This window comes from Bactrocera tryoni, chromosome 4, assembly GCF_016617805.1.
Source record: "Bactrocera tryoni isolate S06 chromosome 4, CSIRO_BtryS06_freeze2, whole genome shotgun sequence".
Lineage (NCBI taxonomy): Eukaryota > Metazoa > Arthropoda > Insecta > Diptera > Tephritidae > Bactrocera > Bactrocera tryoni.
The window spans coordinates 52,569,271-52,589,140 of NC_052502.1; the positions used below are offsets into that span (position 1 = coordinate 52,569,271).

The 19,870-nt window shown below is 37.6% G+C and overlaps 1 protein-coding gene across 2 annotated transcripts; it reads right to left on the reverse strand.

The window, feature by feature from the left end:
- Window positions 1-14,893: 14,893 nt before the first annotated feature.
- Window positions 14,894-17,682, reverse strand: LOC120775211. 2 transcript variants are annotated; one of them, XM_040105276.1, is made up of 3 exons: window positions 17,551-17,682; window positions 17,119-17,245; window positions 14,894-17,049 (listed from the first exon to the last, which is right to left on the reverse strand). In XM_040105276.1, exons 1-3 carry the CDS (start codon window positions 17,590-17,592, stop codon window positions 15,218-15,220), a joined length of 2,001 nt encoding a protein of 666 aa, XP_039961210.1. In that variant the 5' UTR covers window positions 17,593-17,682; the 3' UTR covers window positions 14,894-15,217. The 2 variants fall into 2 exon arrangements, with proteins under 2 accessions (XP_039961210.1, XP_039961209.1); XM_040105275.1 differs by having other exon boundaries at window positions 14,894-17,058.
- Between the last annotated feature and the right edge of the window lie 2,188 nt (window positions 17,683-19,870).

Below are 19,870 nucleotides of genomic sequence, written 5' to 3' on the forward strand. Positions count from 1 at the left end.
AGAGATCAAAGGCACAATAAATCTTGGCTACAGATGCTATTTTGGTATCGGTAGGTAAATGAGAAATACAATATAGCTCTCTCTCGACGAACAAAAATTATTCTATATGAGTCTCTTATTATTCCCGCTCTATTACACAAGGCAGAAATATGAATGACGACGAACCTAGATGAAAAAACAGTTTGATCATTCGAGGGAACTGTTCTTCTAAAGGTCCTCAGAGCCGTTGTCATGAGCGATCAATACCGAAGAAAATAAAACCACGAACTGTATGAGCTTTACGGCGTAATTGATAAAGTTGAACACAAAAAATCCAAAGGATGCGCTGGTTTAGTCATTGCGTATACATGGAAAACGATACTTCATCGAAAAGCTTTTTCGATTCGGGACTCATGGACCCACGGTTATGGTAACAAAAGCTTTTAATCGAAAGTTAATCTGGCAACGGCCATTTGGTTATATGCAAAACTTTTATGATTACCCTATTACCAAATGGAACTGGGTATATAACAGCGCCAGGAAGGAATTTCGCAATTAATTTCATTGTAATGGCAGAAATACGTCGAAAAATATTTTATTAAATCGCGATGCCGCCCTATACTCATGCAGCAAAGAGACTAGCCACACAACAATATTAAAGGCAGGCAAGGGTCAGTCGGGACAGCCGACAACCGACAGCCAACAACTAATTGCTGCAAAGCTGTAAATTAAAGTTTAATCAAGCACGCAAAATCACAAAAATTTTGCAAGAAGTGCGAACTTTTCAATGCTACGACATGTAATCGTACATAATTTAGGCCTTTGGCTTTCTTTTTTTGTTTTTGCTTTTGTCGATTTTTTTCTTACGCAACTCGCAAGTCGTATGGAGGCGAATAATTTTCAGCTCATAAACCAGAGGGCGGCCAGCAGGCATTTCTGCCAGCCGCTATATGGCTAGCAAAGGTATAGGCGTTGTTGTTGTTGTTAATATTATTGCCACTATTTTCGTTGTTGACTTAACGCCCCGAATGTCCTTGTGATTATAAATGGTCAGCTGTCGGCTGAACTGCCACCGCTGCAGGCCTCAATACGCAAGCAAAGAGAGCAACAACCACACAAGTGGCAAGAAGCCAGAAAACAGCGCCGCAGCCACGGAAGAAGGCGAAACCCGATAAACTGCGTATGAGAATTATTGCAAATCTTCAATATTACGGCGCTGGCAATAAAATCGGACAGGCCCTCTGCCAAACTCTGCCAAACCGGCCAGGGCACAACAATAAAGAAGCGAGAAATGAAGTAGCTGGCAAGTAGGTGTCTTCAAAACGGGTCTACGCGCTGTCCGAGGCGGTAATAAGGAAGAATCGTTAATGCTGCAATATTAAAAGGGGGCTGGTGCTGCGTAGCAAGACATTCAATTTAATGTGACGTCGAGTCACAGTCGCAGTGCGTGGCGTGTAGATCGCAAGCCATTGACTCTCCTCATCTTCGCACAGCACGTTGGACCCGACATTCATGCCGCATGTGCTGCATCTGGCAACAGCTTGCAACAATTGGAGCAATAAATTGCAAGTTCTTGTAGGAATCTGGATCTATTTTTGTTATTGCTTTATGCAGCTACGCATGTGGACAACATGATTAGTTGTCTGATCGGTTTTTTGTATGATTTTTGCGTCTCGCAGAATGCGGCATTAAGAAGACACGCATATCTTGTACATAACTCGTGCATTTTGCGGATCGTCGCGTGCATTGAGGGAAGTAATTAATCAACTTTAAATATCTATGTAATGGCCGTGCATTGTGTTACTCACAGGTGCAATGGAATTTTTTAGTTCATTTTAAATATTGTGGCATGAAAGAAGCTGCACGTGCAGGCACTTTTGATGGACTTATTGAACGTCAACAGATTGAGCGATAGCTTCTTTATGATTGCAGCAGTTTTAAGCATAAAATGGTTTTATTGAGTGAATATTTATGAAATTTTACTACAAGTAATCCAACATATGTTATTTTTCTAGTGGCTTGCCTAATTTAATCGTAGTAGGAAGTCCTAAACGCGAACCCGAAAGAAACTATGCTCTCATATATAAATGACTGCATAAATTTTATGGAAACATCTAGTAAAAATATTTAATCGTCTGAGAAACGATTATGAAAATAAATTTTTCTTTAAACTGACAGTAAAAATTGTTCTAAAATGCAAAATTTAAATTCGAGGATGTAAAAATATTTATTTAACTCGAGCAGATATCGCACTAAAACAGGAAATTTTGAAAAAGTTGAAGCCCACCTTAGGAATTGTCTAGCAAAAAATATTCTTAATTTCATTAAAATCAAAACAAATCATAAATGAAACGGTGCATCAAGCGATGGAAGTGTCAACTTCGGATGCACCGAAGCTATAATGCCCTACGCTAATACAAAATATTCCCTTCAAAAACTTGATTTTTATCGATCAGTTTGAAATGCAGCTATATATTATACTGACTCGATCTGAAAAATTTCTTCTGAGATTGCATAGTTTCTTTAGGCAGTAATTCACGCCAAATTTTGTAAGGATATCTCATCAATTGAAAAAATCTATACATACAAGCACTTGATTCTGATTGTTCACTTCATATGGCAGCTACATGCTTAGGATCACTTAAGCACTTCCAACAAATGAGCAGCTTCTAGTGGAAAACACGACGTGAGCGTAAGCTCGGATCAATATCTCAGAAAAACTAGTACTAGACTAGACTAGTTCTCGTATATACAGACAAACCGATAGACAGTTGAAAATGACTAAACCGACTCAGCTCGTCATCCTGATCATTTATATTCACATATAATTTATAGGGTCTTCGGCGTTCCCTTCGGAGTGTTAAAACTTCGTGACAAAAATATACTCTGTTAAGGGTATAACTACATTTGCTATAAAAAATTTTATTATCTCCTTTTAAATAGGATTCTAATGCCAATACGCTTAAACCAATTTCAATTGTTATTTGACCCGGCTAGGATAGCTTTCGGCTCAATTTTGTAGTACCATTCGCAAGATTGTCTTACAGTTTCAATGTCATGTTCCTAAATCCACGTCTGACTATCAGTAATGATGAGTTTGAAGAATGTAGCGTAGTAGATTTCCATTTGGGACCCTTCCTCCTTTCTTAAAAAATTCCGTTCTTTTTGTATGAGTCTACCATTGACGCGCTTCATACCCAAAATATTAACCAAAAGATGGCAATCTGTAAGAGATGATGACGATTTTCAGGCACTTTTTCTTTAACTTTTTCGATGTTTTTGCCTATACCAACTCGAATAGGGCAAGTTTGTGATGTCTCCACGGTTTTTACCGAATGCCGTGTGCCACTCAATTGTTAAATTACCATATTTCAGCAATTTTTATTTGCGTGCTTTAAAAATTTTAACCATGTGGCAATTTTGTTACTTTTATTTTTCAAAAATATATCCGAACGATTTTTTTTAAGATTTTTTGAAAATACGGTAAATATTTTTAAATTACTCCAGTCTAATACCAAATATACAACTATTCGCCATCATACTAATTTAATTGAACTCAAAAGTTTAACAGGTGGTAACCCTAAAAAACCTTCAGCTACACACTTTTGAAATCAGTTTTCTTATAGCATATTCTGGAATAATTAACACCTCTATTATTTTAAAATTTATAAATAGGTGGCAACACGCCCAAAACCATTTTTTTCAACTCGAGGACTTTTAAACCGTTCAGTTCATGACCGTATTGTTGCAATTTTGCGTATTTTTGTTTAACATTTTTAAACAGGTGGCAACATTCTTATGTTATTTTGATCTAATCTTAACAAGTATTTTATCTTATTATCAAAAAAAAGTTATTTAAATATGGAATATAATTTTAATTAATTAGTTTATCGAAAACATTTCAAACAAATATCAAATTAGGCCTAAAATCCAGCTTTCAAACAACCATCTAGTGGAAAGCTTTGGTAAAAAGCAACAAATGTTCGAACCACAATTTTTGCATACTATTAGCGCATTCTAAATCTTAGGTCACGTTTCCTCGTATAAGTAACATTTTCAACAACAATAAATGGGTTACCAAATTAGTATCAGCAGTTAAAATGTGTTTTTGCTGGTTTGCTTGATCTGCGCATGCGTAAAGCATACGAAACACAAACCGAACACAATTGATATGCTGCGAAGTGAAAAATTCAAGTCATGTTTATCGCACAAAAAAAGTTGGCTCAATGACAAATAAATACCATAGGCCGGATTGTTAATGGCACGAGCTTATGAAGGGTGAGCTTATTAACTAGAAAAAAAAAACACGAAACAACACAAGTGAAGCACAAATTATTATTAAGTGTCTTTTATGCTGTTTGAGTGTTATGAAGTGTCTTGTCGACATTTCGAATTGTGTAACAACAATGTTGAGGCTAGTTATATATGTAACTACAAACGAGTGATGAAGATATATACGGCTTCTATTCGCCACTTCTCCACTCACTTTGTTTGTGCTTTGCTCTCTTGTCAACGAGTTTACATATGTATAAATACAACAAGAAAATTGATGTCCAATAATAAAGCGGCATTGCTTCTTTCTCTACAATTTCTATTTGATTTATGTTAGTTGTTTGTTCGATTTGCCACACCTCAGTATTTGGTGAATTCAATACAGCTAACAACGACATAGTAAATTAATATGTTCATTATGATATAATATCTTCTCTTTATTGATCTGTCAGAACGAAGTTATTTGAACTTGAAAAAATTGTTTGTTCTATCCCTGTAATCTTACCTCTTTTTACAAGCGCATTGCGCATATGAAACTGAAGCCTTTGGTAGAACAAATCTCATGTAGTCATTTCCGTTTGTCATTCTATCTATGTACTGTCCCGCACATTTTTTGTGGTTTATCACGTTTTATAGTTATGTTATTATATCCGAAGTGGTGATTCGCAATGCAAAGAAGTCGATAAACCGCAAACGCACTTTTAAATGACGACGCTCAAGTAACTTACGGTATTTATATGTTTGGTATCCCTAAAGAATTTAAATGATATAATGAGTAACTGCCCAGAGGCATTCTTCGAAATGTGGGGGTTAGCCATAAAAAGGCGCCAATAAAAAATAAGAACAAGCATTTTGTTCGGCTCAGCATGATTTTTATTTTATATGGTGTTCCATTCGTTAACCTACGCTATGATTCAAAAATTATTTAAATGGAAACTAAGGAAGTGCTGCTGGAAATTCAACCGTTCCACACTCCCAAATGAGTCGATATGGAATTCGCAGTCGTTCGTTCAATAACCGATTTTTATAAAGGTCTCTCATTTGCCAAAATATTATCATGACATATATGTACGAGAACAGCAGGCAAATTTCCTTATGCTAGGAGTTTTATGCTTTACTAACCCTCCTTGAACGAAATAGCACGCTACCTTTCGAAGATAGGTATAACACTTCTACCATATAAGTATGTATACAGTCCTTTCTGAGGCTAGAAAAAAAAACTAATGTCATCAAATCTTATTAATCGACAAAGGGCTTTGTGGCCAATATAAGTTTGCTTGGGCTTTGTATTTCTATTCCTATCTCATCGGGATATCTGAAAGTGTAAGCACTCACACTCGCGGAACATTGAAAGAGGACGTGTTAAGCTTTTTAAGCCACTTTTTCTTCCAAACGGGTTCTTCAACTGGTAACGCCTGACCAAGCTGACCTAACTCACCTAACTGAGGTCGAGGTACTCAATAGACCTCTAACGACTATCGATTGGGTAACGATCCAACAACTAGATAAATATTAACATTACTGAGGACGAAAAACTGATAAAACTTACATCAATTGGACAAGAAAGAGGATAAACTTTGAGCTAATAGGATCTTGCAATAGCGCAAAAACTAATGCTATCCCAGCGCCGGGCTTGCTCTCCAGTAGTAGGTTTCACGTAGAGATCGGAGCTTCCACCAGTTCCCATTCTATTGATAGCAAGGCTAAGTTGGCTTTACTTGCGATTCCGCTTTTGCCTATCCATATTAGTCTTATCAAGAAGGGCCTCGAAGCCGTTGATAGCGAGATTAGGCATTCCTTAACTACCCTTGAACGCACGATTAGTAATCTCAATGTTAGAGTCGCCAACCTACTTTCATAGGAGAGGAGCCTTGAAAAACGCTACATTACTCATAAAGAATCTCACTGCCCCTCTCCACCCGAGAGCAGTAGTGAAATTTGTTTAGGACAACACTGGTAAAACACACTACAAACTGAAGACATTTACGAAAACTTACAGTTAAAATTTTTTATTGAAGTTAGCACTCAGTTAAAAAAACATTAAAAAAGTAGATTAAAGAGGTACATACACTAGTTCTGGGCTAGCTTTTTAAAAGATTTACTATAAGAAAATCAAAAAAAGCAAGAAATATTATTTAGGGAAACATTCATACAGGAAATATTTTTGACAAAGGTTCGCACCTAATTAAAAATATTGGGTAGTCGAAAAGTCTTTTCGTATTTCTAATCAAACTTCAACTTATTTTTTTTTACACCTTTCTAACACTATATGGTAAGACGCAACGTGATGGGGTGGATAGACCGGAGATATACGACTGCAACGACATCTATATAATATACTAAATAGTCTTCTTCCTCTATATCGGCGCTTATAGCCGAGTTTACATCAGCGCGCTAGCCGTTCTTCCTTTTCACTGTTTGGCGGCAATTGGAGATTTCAAGTGAAGCCTTTCTCCACTTGGTCCTTCCAACGGAGTGGAGATCTTCCTCTTCCTCTGCTTCCATCGGTGTTAAAGCTAAATATAACATTGATCTAATTTTATCTGAGTTATTTCTCAAGAGGGATACAATATTCGTGTAAATCAAATTCGGAAAAATTTATAAAATATATAACTACAATATTTATATCAAATTAAATTATTTGCGAATTCTTTATCACCCTTAAAATTTGTTACAAATATGTAATAACTAAGCTATAGAGAATTATGTCATCGAGTATATAGGCCCTATTACATTCTTAATTACACGCCCGCTTAAATTAGTTATGGCAATAAAACTTGTTTTGAAACGAGAATACCATATTTTATGCAAATTCTTTCAAAAACTTCTGCCTGGCGTCTAAGAAACCATTTCAAAACATAACAACAAAAATGTAAAGCATTTCATTTAGCGGGGCGTACCCGTTGTGAGACATATACTAACTTGATTAATAATAATAAATATTTTCGAAATATTTACGTTCGTAGTACGAGTCCGATGACCTTGCGCGGCACAAATTAGTTATTCCTAAAAGCAAATAAATGTCAGCTTTGAGATTCATTAACATACGACCTATTTTCGTCCCGAACGGGTAATGCGCATATTTATTTCCCATCTGCAGTACGAAATGCGGCAAAATAATAAAAATGTGCTTAATTAAAACATAATTTTGATTTTAGTGCGAATATCTTCTAACATATGAATATTTATGTAATGGTTATGGGTAGAACACTTGTACATATGTATATCAAAATATCAAATATTGATGGATTAAGCTTGTTAGTCGGAATTTGCATAATAAATGGCAAGATCAAAGTAAAATTAGTTTTTCTGAAAAGTATTTTTGAAAAAATTTCCAAACATAATTTCAATTTTTTTACTGAAGAAAAAGCAACAAAAAATTAATCAAATGAATATACATATGTAGTATATTTCAGTTTTGACGAAATTTTTAAATCAGACTCAGCATTTTTATCTTCTTCTCCGATCCTGACGGAGCTTTTGGTATTGCTCAACATCGATTAATACAGCCGTATTAGTTTAGCGGGGATCAGCATTTTAATCATTAACATTATTTTTGCTATTTACGTAATAAACTAAAATATTAATGTCAAAGACATGCCAGCTCTATTAAGCACAAACCGGTATACCGTTCTCTCTAAACCAAATTAGTACTCTAATAAATACAAAAAATATTAAACTTAATGCTTATTCTAAGCGGTGTGCTTTCTTCTTAGATTGTTAACCTTTCGTCTTAAAACTAGCTAAATACTTGTATTTGATTAAGAAATACATAATGTCAATGACTTTGCATTCATATTCCCGAGGAATGAAGACACATAGGTTTTTATTTGGAAATAAAAAGAAGACCTTTCTTATTTTATTTTTAGTTTACTTAAAGTTCTTTAAACAATTTTAGTTCAAAAAAACATATATATTTTGACTCCTCCGATTCCATATAATAAACACAGGAATTTACCGGTTATTTATGGTTTAAATAATTACCAATCATTACAAGCTATTTACATGATCAAGGCAATTTGCTAATTAGCAAAAGATAATATTTTGTGCAAGTATGTACACACTTATACTCGTATATATGTCTATAATTAGTGTACCATACGCAGACGTAAATTAATATGAATCTTCACAAACCTGTCCTCCTTGCAATTGATTGAGACATAGCTAGTACTTCTGGTCTTAGTTCAACATTCGCTTTATTACTACTGGCGCTTTAGTATTTAACTACTGTGTAGGGTTAACAAAGAAAATTGCAATGACTGGCTAATGCAGCTGTCTTCAATTCGCCAAACTTTCAAAAGTTTCGAATCGAACAAACAACTGGTATAAATCAAATGTACTGATTTCATTCATAGAGAGAGAGGTAGGATCCGGTGGTTCCATGAGAGAGATACGTGTTGGGAGTAGGTTAGGTATAGCGGATTAAAGTACCATTCTCCGGCTTTCGATGCTTCCTCCTGCTATAAAAACAAGGAGACAAATGTCGGACCATATTAATTAAGGCCGATATGAAGAAGAAACAGGTATAAATGAAATACTCGTACACTAGTATAACAGACAGGGATAAAATAAGAAGAAAATAACCAATCAAATGTGGCAACCATATATGTACATAATTGCATCGCTTACTTTTTTAAGTTATTTGTTGCTTCATATGCCAAATCAATATATGATCAAGCTGATTGAACTCATCAAAGCTAAAACATTTCAAATAAACAAATAACGAATCGGCGGTTGACTATTGATTGAATCCCATTTAATTTAAAGGAAAAAAGAAGAATAAAAAAAAAAAAAATGTGATATAATTTTTTTATAAAAATACTAATACTTCTTAGCTAGTTTAACAAAAATAAATTATTTTTTTTAATTAAAAATTTACTTATATATTTTTTCTCTTTCGTTCTAGTTCTTACGCTTAAAAACCCTAATACTTAAGCACACATAATGGAGTTTCTATTAATCGCATTGGTAAGTAAAAAATGTCCAAACAAAATCTTAATCTTCTTAAATCAAAGTTATGTATTAATTTTTGAATAACCTCCTCATAAGCAGAAGGTTCTAAGTCTTATTACTACATACATAATCATAATTTAGACGATGAAGATCATACTATAGATTGTCATTTTCATGTGGCTAAATCTACATCTTTTCAACTTGTTGTAATCAAGTAAGGTTGAGGTCAGGGCTTAAAGATACATTTAGCTATAATTTATCCCGTTTTTGCAGAGGAGATCCTGCAACTAGTATTCTTCGAAATTGCTATGTGCCTTAGACTTTCGGAAAACTATACTTCAATTTATTAATGGAACAAGCACTAAACACTCACCTAATTTTAGTAGTCGTTGTACTAGTCATCTAGATCTTTGAGAGTCAATATCGTTAATGAATGTTTCCAAAGACAATTGACTGAACTTACGCTTTCGTCATATAAGGTATAGAACACAATAAAGGGTGATACATTTTGAGTTTCCCTACTTTTTTGAAGACAACAGAAGAACAGAAATTTCAAATTTAATGGGAAATGTTTATTGTTATTTGGAAGAACATTATTTGGCATTTATTTTTTGAAGTATCTTTCAAATGTTGGCCGCCGCCACGTCTCAGATGGTCCACCCTTTGAATATAATTTTCAATGACTCGTTCGAACATTTCGACTGGTAGCTGGCGAATAACACAAATCATATTTTCCTCCAAGGCCTGGACCAAAGGGGGATTGTCCGCTTAGACTTTAAACTTTACATATCCCCACAGGAAAAAGTCTAACGATCTTGGTGGCCAGTCGACCGTCCCAAAACGTGAAATTATCTGCTCTCCGAAATGTTCTTTCAAGAAATCCATTGATTGATGCGATGTGTGGGAAATGACACCGACTTGTGGAAATCAAATGTCGCCGACATCACGAACTTGAATTTTAGGCATCAAATAGTCAGTTATCATGACGCGTCAACGGTCATCATTGACGGTTACGTTCTCACAGGCATTATTTTTGAAGAAATATGGCCCGATGATTCCACCGGCCCACAAACCACACAAAACCGTTATTTTTCTGGATAAAATGGCAGCCCTTGAGTTTCTTCAGGTTGCTCTTTATTCAAAATGCGTCAATTGTGCTTGTTTACATAACCATTGAGCCAGAAATGGGTGTCATCGCTGAACAAATTTCGGCTAAAAGACGTCGGATCTTCTTGAAACTTTTCAAGAGCCCTAGTCGTTTCATACGTCAGTCCACGTTGCTGGAAACGGCGCCGAATCGACTCTCCACCGTCTTCGAGTTCATTCTCAGCTACGGCCTTATATATTTTTTTCAATTAGTGCTGGAAGTGATTTATTCGGTTCTCGAGATGGGTGATGGTGTTGCAAATAGTACGCTCTGTTGGCCGATTTTGTTGACCATAAGCGCGAAACACATTCTTTAGAGAACGTGAATTTTCGTAATAAAGTTGAAGGATTTGTAAACATTGTTCAGGTTTGAGTCTTTCCATGATGATATGCCAAACAACACAACACAAAAATAACACGAAAATAACAAAGCTTTACCCGACTTACGCTTGATATGTCAAAAGAATGGTATTGAAAAAAATATCTCTACTTGGATCATCCGTTATAACCCAGAAAGAAAAGAAACTGTACTCATTTTTTTTATTCACAAGAAGAGACATCAGGTTTCTAAGCAGAAGAATCCATCCTAATAAACCAATTGTACGATCGAGACGTGTGGTTTTCTTTGTAATATAGACTTTGTTTTAGAGAAGTAGCTCTCTTTACACGAATTTGAGACTACCCTTCTTATAATCTTCATTCATGAAACAGTGATATTCAAAACTACTAAACGAAACGATATAGAAAATAATTATGCAGGGTTTGTCCGGAAAGTAATAGGACTGAGTCGATTTAAAAAAATGTATTTATTTCAAAATAGACTTCTTCGGCGGTGATGCAGAGCTGCCAGCGCGATTTCCAAGTATTGAAGGCGTCACGGAAGGCATTCTCCGGAATAACCTTGAGAGCCGAGGTGCATGCAGCTTTGATCCCCTCTGTCGTCTCAAAATGCTACCCTTTCATAGGCCTTTGCAGGCAAGGAAACAAAAAACGTCCAGGAGGCGCTACATCTGTGATTACCTTAATTAAGAATTAGGTCACTTTCACGCAGATTTCAAATTTTCTTATCACACTTCCACTCGCCAAAATTTCTAATCGTCAATGAGCACTTTTGGGGACCATCTTCGCGCTTACACGTTGCGTATGTTCAAGTGTCATCACAATGTCGCTGAGCCGCAGATTTTGATAAATTTATCATCTGGGCAATTAAACGAATACTTAGTCGACGGTCTGAGTTCAAAATTTTGCGCACACGAGTTATATTGTCGGTCTTTGTCGAAGTCGCAGGTCTGCCAGCACGGTCTTAATCAGCGACCTATTCTCGGCCCTCCAAAAAGTCCTGGTGCCAACGAAAAACACCACTTTTTGCTAAAGCAACATCTGGATAAGCCTGCTTGATCATATCAAACGTCTCTGTTTACCGAGTTTCACATAGAATTTAATCGCGTACCTTTGCTCTAACGAACGCTGCACTTTCGGCTTGCTCCACTCACAGAAACTCGTCGCGCGAAAATGTCTGTCCTGGCTCACCAGGTGCTCGGAGACAACTGACCAGCCGCTCGTTCGTTAGTTAGGAACGTCCTCTACCGAATCCAGTCGGTACGCTCCGAAGTACAATAGCGGCGGAAAAAAATTAGTCTTATTTCTTTCCGGGAAAAACCCTGTAGAAACATAAAACAAGGTAGATAGCACTCCTTTTCATATTTTTCTTCCACTTTATTTGCATAGACACCGCTTACGCGTTTACAACCAAATTTACAACAACGTGCTAGTCATTCCTACGTTTCACTATTTGGTGCCAATTGGAGATTCCAAATGGAGCCAAATCCTTCTCCAACGGAGTGGAGGTCTCCTTCTTCCTCCACTGCCCCCCACGGGTACTGTGGGGAATACTCTCAGAGTTCGAGAATTTTCAACCATTCGGACGACATAACCTAGTCTTAATTCGCTGAACTATGTCAATGCCTTCGTATATATCGTACAGCTCATCGTTCCATTGGCTGCAGTATTCGCTGTTGCCTATGCGCAAAGGACCATCTTCGGTCGAACTTTTCTCTCGAAAACTTGTAATGCCGACTCATCAGATGTTGTCATCGTCCAGGCCTCTGCACCATATAGCAGGACGGAAATGATGAGTGGCTTGTAGAATTTGGTCTTTGTTCGTCAAGAGAGGACTTTACTTCTCAATTGCCTACTCTGTTCGAAGTAACACCTGTTGGCAAGGGATTATTCTGGGTTAGATTTTGAGGCTGACGCTGTTGTTGGTGTTAATGCTGGTTTTCAAAATAGACGAAATGAAGTCATCTATCTGTCAGTGACGTTGAAGCCAAGTAGATAATGTGACGACGTATCAGTTCGCCTGCCATTTTGGCTCATTTACATCTTTGGTGGCATCTTTCAGACGGTGTGCTATTCAAACTTCTTCGTCATCGATTGAGAAATCAGGTTCACCATCTCCTGATGTTACTCTTTTACTGCCATTTAGCAGGCTGGAGAAGTGTTCCCTTCATAATTTTAGTATGCTCTAGGCATCAGGCACTAGATCACATCTGTGTGTTCTACAAGAGTATGCTCCGGTCCTTTCGTAGAATTTTCGAGCATTACAACTGTCGGCCAGCTCGTCAAGCCCTTCGTACTCACGCATTTCAGCCTCTCTCCTTTTTGACTGCAAATACTTCTCGCTTCCTCCTTCAAATCTCGGTATCTATTCTATCCCGGACGCGTTGCAAGATAGGTAGTCTGTTTTATCTCCACTGCAACACGGCACTCCCATCGTATCAGCTGTTCTTTTCCCTTTCCGAATACCAATGATTTCATTTGCAGCTGTACCTGAAGAGCTTGTTGAGCAAATAATCGTTCGGCTGTCTATTGTGATTGCAGCTTCTTGACGTCGAACCCTCTTAGTGTTTGTTGACGTGCGGGTTTTGCTGCACAGAGGCGAGTGCGTATCTTCGCTGCAGCAAGATAGTGATCCGAGAGAATGCTAGGACCTGGGAGACGTGTCTTCCGTCTATCACAACATGGTCGATCTTCGTTGGTGGATTTGCAATCCGGAGACAGACAGATAGCCTCGTGAATTTTCCTATTCAGAAATGTAGTACGACAGATAACCACATTTCGGGCCCTTAAGGCTGAATTTACCGACTGTTGTCTCAAAAATACCTTCTTTGCCCACCCCGGCGTTAAATCATGATTTTGACATCGTGACGGAGGCAGTCCTCATGGGTGCGCTTATAGAAGACATCTTTGGTCACATCGTCCTACTTTTTCGTCGGGGTATAGGCGCAAATCAGCGCTGTCTTAACGAACCTAGTTTTGATGCAGATTGTGACCAGACGGTCATCCACCGGGGTGAATGCCAGGACTCGGCGACGGAGTCTCTCTCCACTACGAATCCGAGTTCTCAGTCTTTGTACCGTTCATCGCACTTCTTGTTTTGCGTCTTTTTCATTAGGAGTGTTTTTTACGTCGCGGGTCTCAAATCCAGTATGTTTTTTCGAAACCCAGAGGATATTTGGTCTTAGACCGGAAGCCGTGTGCAGCTTGAGGCATATATAAAAGAGTCTTAAAGACAGACCCATGTCCTCACAAAGGCTCCCGTAGCTGTAAGTTTGTAAATATTATTCCTGGACCTATGTAATAAGTCCTTAGTTCTAGTCTTATCATACTTTTGTCATATCTGCCTCGTTATTGATTTCCATCTGTTCTTCTCTTTTTAGTACCTTATTACTCTTAGCCATAAATTTATCCATTAACTAACACAAGCTAAATAGATTATCAATGTATGTATAGAAAATTGTATATTATATTCCTAGAAACTATACCATTAACATTAAACATTTTAGGAAATTAAATATTTTATTTTTAATTCATGATTTCAAATACAAAATATAACTATTTCAAAAAAAATATTACTTTGTCAAACAGTGTTGATATCATGTGAGAGTTGTTGTTGTTTATTGCAAACCTTCACACAAAGTAGTTTACTACAGCCTAAAATTATGCAATGAAGAGTTGGCATTATAGCGACATCTGTCAGCTCAGTTGGCTATGAATATATTGAACAACTGTTGAGAACTTGGCTAAGAGTGATGACAAGAATTGACTTCATACAGAAATATAGTAAATCAATATTAGGGTGGTTAATAATGAAAATAACCATTGATTAAAGCAGGGATTATAACAATTATGAGGATATGGACAAAAAATCAAGTTTAATAATTATTATTATTTTGCTCTACTCCAAACAAAAATCCACACATTCCAATGATCTCTTAAGCATTTTGTGCTGTGTTCCAAACGGTTTCTTTGTTGGTCTGGCTTGGTGACCGCTCCGAGAGCGAACGAAGGTTACTATAGTCACATGAAACCAGTATCAAGTTCGGGAGGGGGAAATTGATCCCAGAAATGGTCGAAAGGGAGAGCCAGCCTGTCCTTAATTAAAAACCTTCCACCATTTTAGGCAAAAAAAAAATGTCGTCTCATGAAGAAAACACCACTTTTTTCTATAAAAAGAACTCATTAAATTTTACTGCACAAATTTCGAAAATTCATTAAAATATTTAGACAAATAATGTCATACACCCGAAAGTTGTTGTAAAAGAAATTACAGAAATTAAAATCTTTCTCCAAAGCAGACCCCAAAGATATTTCCACTTCTGCAATTTCCTCTCCAATCAGAATTTTGAACTACATTCATCTTGGCCGAGCAGATTTACTTCGAAATACACATATAAACGCGAACAAACGAGCGAAAAGCACTAACTAAGCAATACAAATAAAGAATTCACTGGTATGACGAGAACGAGACTGCAAGAGAGAAAGCATAAATGCGCTTGATCGTTAGAGCTACTTAACCCCCAGCACTTCAACATCTGACATCCGGATATGTAATTGCCATGATGAGTAGAAGAAACACCGATATTTGTACGCTGCCCACGAGTATGGTTTTGAAGATGTTATTCTTCGGATCCGGGTTATTCGCCGGTGACAGTGGCGTATGATGCCGACGTATGCGTCGACGTTTACGTCCACGTATCGGCGCTTCACATACACATATGCGTATGCGTGAGGTGTTCACCGCTCTTTCCTCTAAAGTCGTTGAAATTTCGGCCTTCACTACTGACCCTCCCGGAGCCTGTTGTTGTGCATTGTAGAGCGCATCATTGAGCGTACACTGTATCTCTTCGATCTTCAATGGCTCCTTCTCATACTTGTAAGGTACACGAGCGCTACGAGCGCTACGAGCGCTATCGCCAGCTTCCTTTGACGGTGTCTTCTGTACAGGCTCTGCAGTGCGCAAATCTTTTTGCTGTGACAACGAGCTCTCCAAACTTCCTATAACACAGGGACTATAAAGGAAACTATTGAAAAAGCAGGGGTCCTGCTCCAGCACATTGAACGGCACGAGTGTGCTTTTCGGTTTCAGGTAACGCATCAGCAAATCGGGGTTTTCCTTAAGACGCTTAAAGGAGGTGCGCTTCAGTTCGGTGCTGTCTTTGTTGGAGGGTAGATAAAAGTGGTGGCTGGCTTGCTCTTTGAGCTCTACAATAGTCTTGTGCTCCATGCGAAACTCTTGCACAATGCCGATGCAACGACGCACACCCATCGAAAGGAACTCATTGCAGGCATATTGGAAATTGTCGGGGTGACTGATGTGCCACTTTGTTTCGAGCGTTGTGGCTAGCTTATTCAGTTCCTGCAGCTTGATATCACCCTGAGAGACAGTGCGCTTCAAGGTGGCTTCTAATTTCTCGCCCAACGCCTTCAAGATGATGATCTCTTTCTCGAGTGTGGGTACATTCTTGAAGATCACATCTACCTGTTGTTTTTTGGGCTCCACATCCAGCGTTATAACTGGCTTGTGTATGGCTACAGTCGTTGGTGAACTCACCACCGGATGATCGTTTAGATTATGCAACGCCGACTTTACAACCGTCTCCTGACGTATGATCTCCTTCAATTGTGTTTTAAGTATCTCTTTGAATAGTATGGAGTCGTTTGGCTGCAGTTGTCGATGTCGCTCATCCGTTTTCACCACATTCTTTATCGTAGCTATCTCATCGGGCGCCATATTCTTCTGTCTACAGTCCAGTAGACAACGGAAATTCGACGAAATTGTCGCGCTCATATTCAACGAATCTGTTGTGGGCACTGCCATCAATGGCGCAATCACAAAGTCATCCAAAGAATCCTGTGATTCTATTTGCTTCTCCATCTCGGAGTCCTCGAACTCATAGTCGGTGTTCAGCTTATCATTCAGCAAGCAGCTAACGTTCTCCGAACGCGCAGACACCTGCTTCAGCGAGCATTCCTCCGAAGAAGTCTTCGAATTGCAAATACTGCGTGCTGTTAGTATCTCCTTAATGCGCTTACAATTGAAAGCGTTCTCATCCAAATCCAGATCATGTAAATACGTCGCTTTGCTCTTGATTCTTCTCACTGATTTCTTCTCCGTTACGCGTTTGTTGAGATTTGTATTCGGCGTTAATGGTTTTTTATTCGTACGATGCAACGCCGCGCGTTGTTGTTGCTGTAGACGTTGTGTACTCTTCGCTGTCGGTATTAGCGTTCGGCTTTTGGAGCCCAGCAGGAAATTGCCCTCATTACTGGCGCTCTTCTTGACGCGGCTCAAACGATCCCAGACGGTTTCTTTGTTGGCCAGTCCTGGTGACCGCTCTGAGAGCGAACGAAAGGTTACTGCAGTCACTTGAAATCAGTACTAAGTTCGGGTGGTGGAAATTGTTGGTAACAAACTTGCTTACTCACCTTTGTTAAGACTCTTCAACTTGCGCCGCAAATCCTTATTCTCATTTTCCTTTTCCATTTTCATCAACTGGCTCGGCTTGGCTTTATTCACCACGTTCGGCATTGTCCATTCGCTTTGATACTCCGTCTATTTATTTTTTGAAAAAAAAAATAATAAAAATTATCTTTTTTAAAGTGTTGAATTGTTTTTTTTTTATATTTTTTCAATTAATTGATTTAATATAGTATTTTCAAAAATTTTGCTTTCTTTTTTTTTTGATTTCACATTCACAATTTTTTCAATCATGAGCACTTTTCTAATGTCTACTTTCTGAAAACAATTTTTTTTTACGATTTTTGGAACGTATTTTGGGTTTGCTAATGGAAAATGTTGAAGTTTTAAAATTGCTCTGCATATAAATAAATAATAGCACAAAAGTTGCTTGGACTTACCGGTTTTGAATATGTTTTGTCGTTTTTTGCGCGCGCATACATTGTTTGATTTGGACTCAGAATTTTAGAGCGGTCAATTTGGAACAATCAGAAAACTTACCAACAAAAATAATAAATATGATAAAAGATTTGAAAAAGAAACTAATGTCGTAGATATTTTCAAAATGAAAAGAAAGAAAAATGTTTTTGTTTTGAATCGTTGTAATTCGGGTTGCCACTTACAAGAATCGGTTAATTTGAAAGATTCATGTAAAATGATGCTGGCAAAATTAGGTGTGGATCTAATACTTATCCATATCTCATATTGCCCTAAGAATACTTTAGTTTTAACGGGTTTTTCAATAAGAGCGCTGCAAAAGTTTATTCCTGTGTAAATACATTCGATGCCATTATGTATGGAACTCGATTTCTTCTCCACGGCCACCACGCTTGCAGAAGTCCAGACGCTGAATTCAGTTTTCGACGGTTTTCAAGCAGCCAATTGACTGGGCCATTTCGTGAAATAACACATTCACCAAACTTTGTTTTCAATAAATCGATTGTGACATTTGATGTGTGGCTTGTTGCGCAGTCCTGTTGGAACCACATGTTGTACAAGTCCATATCATCCAATTCGGGCTAAAATATTCGTTTATCATTGCGCGGTAGCGATTGCCATTCACAGTAACGTGCCAGTCTTGATCATAACGGAAGAAGTAGGGCCCAATGACGCCTCCGGCCCATAAACCACACAAAACCGTAATTTTTTCTTGATACAATGGTGACTTTTGGAGTACGTGTGGATTGCTGCGAATAACGCATATTTTGCTTATTGACAAGGCCATTCGGTCAGAAATTAGCCTATCGCTGAAGATGATTTTTCGATGAAAATCCGGATCATTTTCAAGTTGTTGCTCAGCCCACTACCCGAACATTCGACGATTCTGGTGGTCAAGCGACTTCAGTTTTTGCGTCAATTTTAGCTTCTAAGCATGTAGGTCAAGATCTTTTCGCAAAATTTGCAACGATGGTGTCACAGAGATGTCCAATGCTTGAGAACGACGTGTGTGAGACTGATTTGCGCTAGCAGTAGCAATATTCTCGATGCTACTCTTTGTCTCACTGGCTCGGGAAGATTTTGTACTGAGTCTGTAGTAATTCCGCCAACTTCGCTTCCCGTTAATGGAAAGACACTACTATTTTTAGATGACTTTCTTTCTGAAAACGTACTTTGAAATTTGGGTGCTTGTCTTAGAAACATTTAACTTATGTGATAAGTTTTGCCAACAAAATTCAAACTTCCAACTTTCTCAGCTATCATTTTTCAGGCATTTCAACTGTTTACTGTTAAATAAAAGACGCCTGCTACTAAAGCAAATTGAAGAAGATCACGAAATCCCTAGACTCGGAAGCATACTGACGATTTTATTTTGAATGATAGTGGATTTACGTTAAAAAGCCATTTTAATCCGCTAAAAATATCTTCTTCGGAGCATTAACATTTATTTCAGTAGTAATATGCCTAGCTTCCAAATGACAAGTTTTAAATGTTTATTTCAATGTCGAAAATCGACGTAGAAACTTCCTACTCATTCTGTCACAGTCACCTAACTAACTTCGAGGCTACAGACAATGCTATTCGCATAATTCGTGACTTAATCACTACCAGCCTGTTATGGACACAGCTTCACTGTTCCACTGTAAGTGATGGCAACCGTCGGCTTTAACCAGCAGTTAGAACATGAAATCATTTACTAAAAGCCAAACACTATTCAGAATCGCAAATTTACCCAAAGCCTGCCAATACATATAGAGTGACGAAACGAATAAACAACTGGTATAAATGACGATTAAAAGATAAAATGAGTTAAATGAGAAAACTGTTTAAAGATACGAATGAATTACCAGCCGACTTGTTCTAAAGTATATAAAACTTTTCATCGGCTGTTAGAATTTAATAAATATTTGCGCTATCATTACTTATAAAATTTTTTTTTTTCACTTTTTCTCTTTGCAGTGACCAGAAATGTATTGCCGCGCCAGCATTCCGCACCATTCCTGGCATGGATAATTGGTGTGAAACGAACTGCTTGCGCTATCCACCCAACTGTCCGGAATCGGCATGCCATTGTCCGTAAGTGGAAAAATAATATTTTTAATACATTATTTGATTGATTGTAACTAACGTATTTCAAACTCTATGCTGAACTAAATTTATTTTATTTAGTACCTAGATTTAATAAATAAGATTTGTTTTACTTTTACAATTTTCGATTTTGTTTGCTTTTGGCTATTTATTTTATTTTTTGAAAGTGTTAAAGAAAAATTCGTCTATTTTATT

Bases quoted from the DNA above. Each gene is read 5' to 3' on its own strand.
- LOC120775211 (XM_040105275.1), bottom strand. From the start codon at position 17,592: ATGTATGCGCGCGCAAAAAACGACAAAACATATTCAAAACCG. The intron at 17,246-17,550 runs GTAAGTCCAAGC...AAAAATAAATAG, and splicing joins ACAAAACATATTCAAAACCG to ACGGAGTATCAAAGCGAATG. The intron at 17,059-17,118 runs GTGAGTAAGCAA...ACTGATTTCAAG, and splicing joins GTTGAAGAGTCTTAACAAAG to TGACTGCAGTAACCTTTCGT.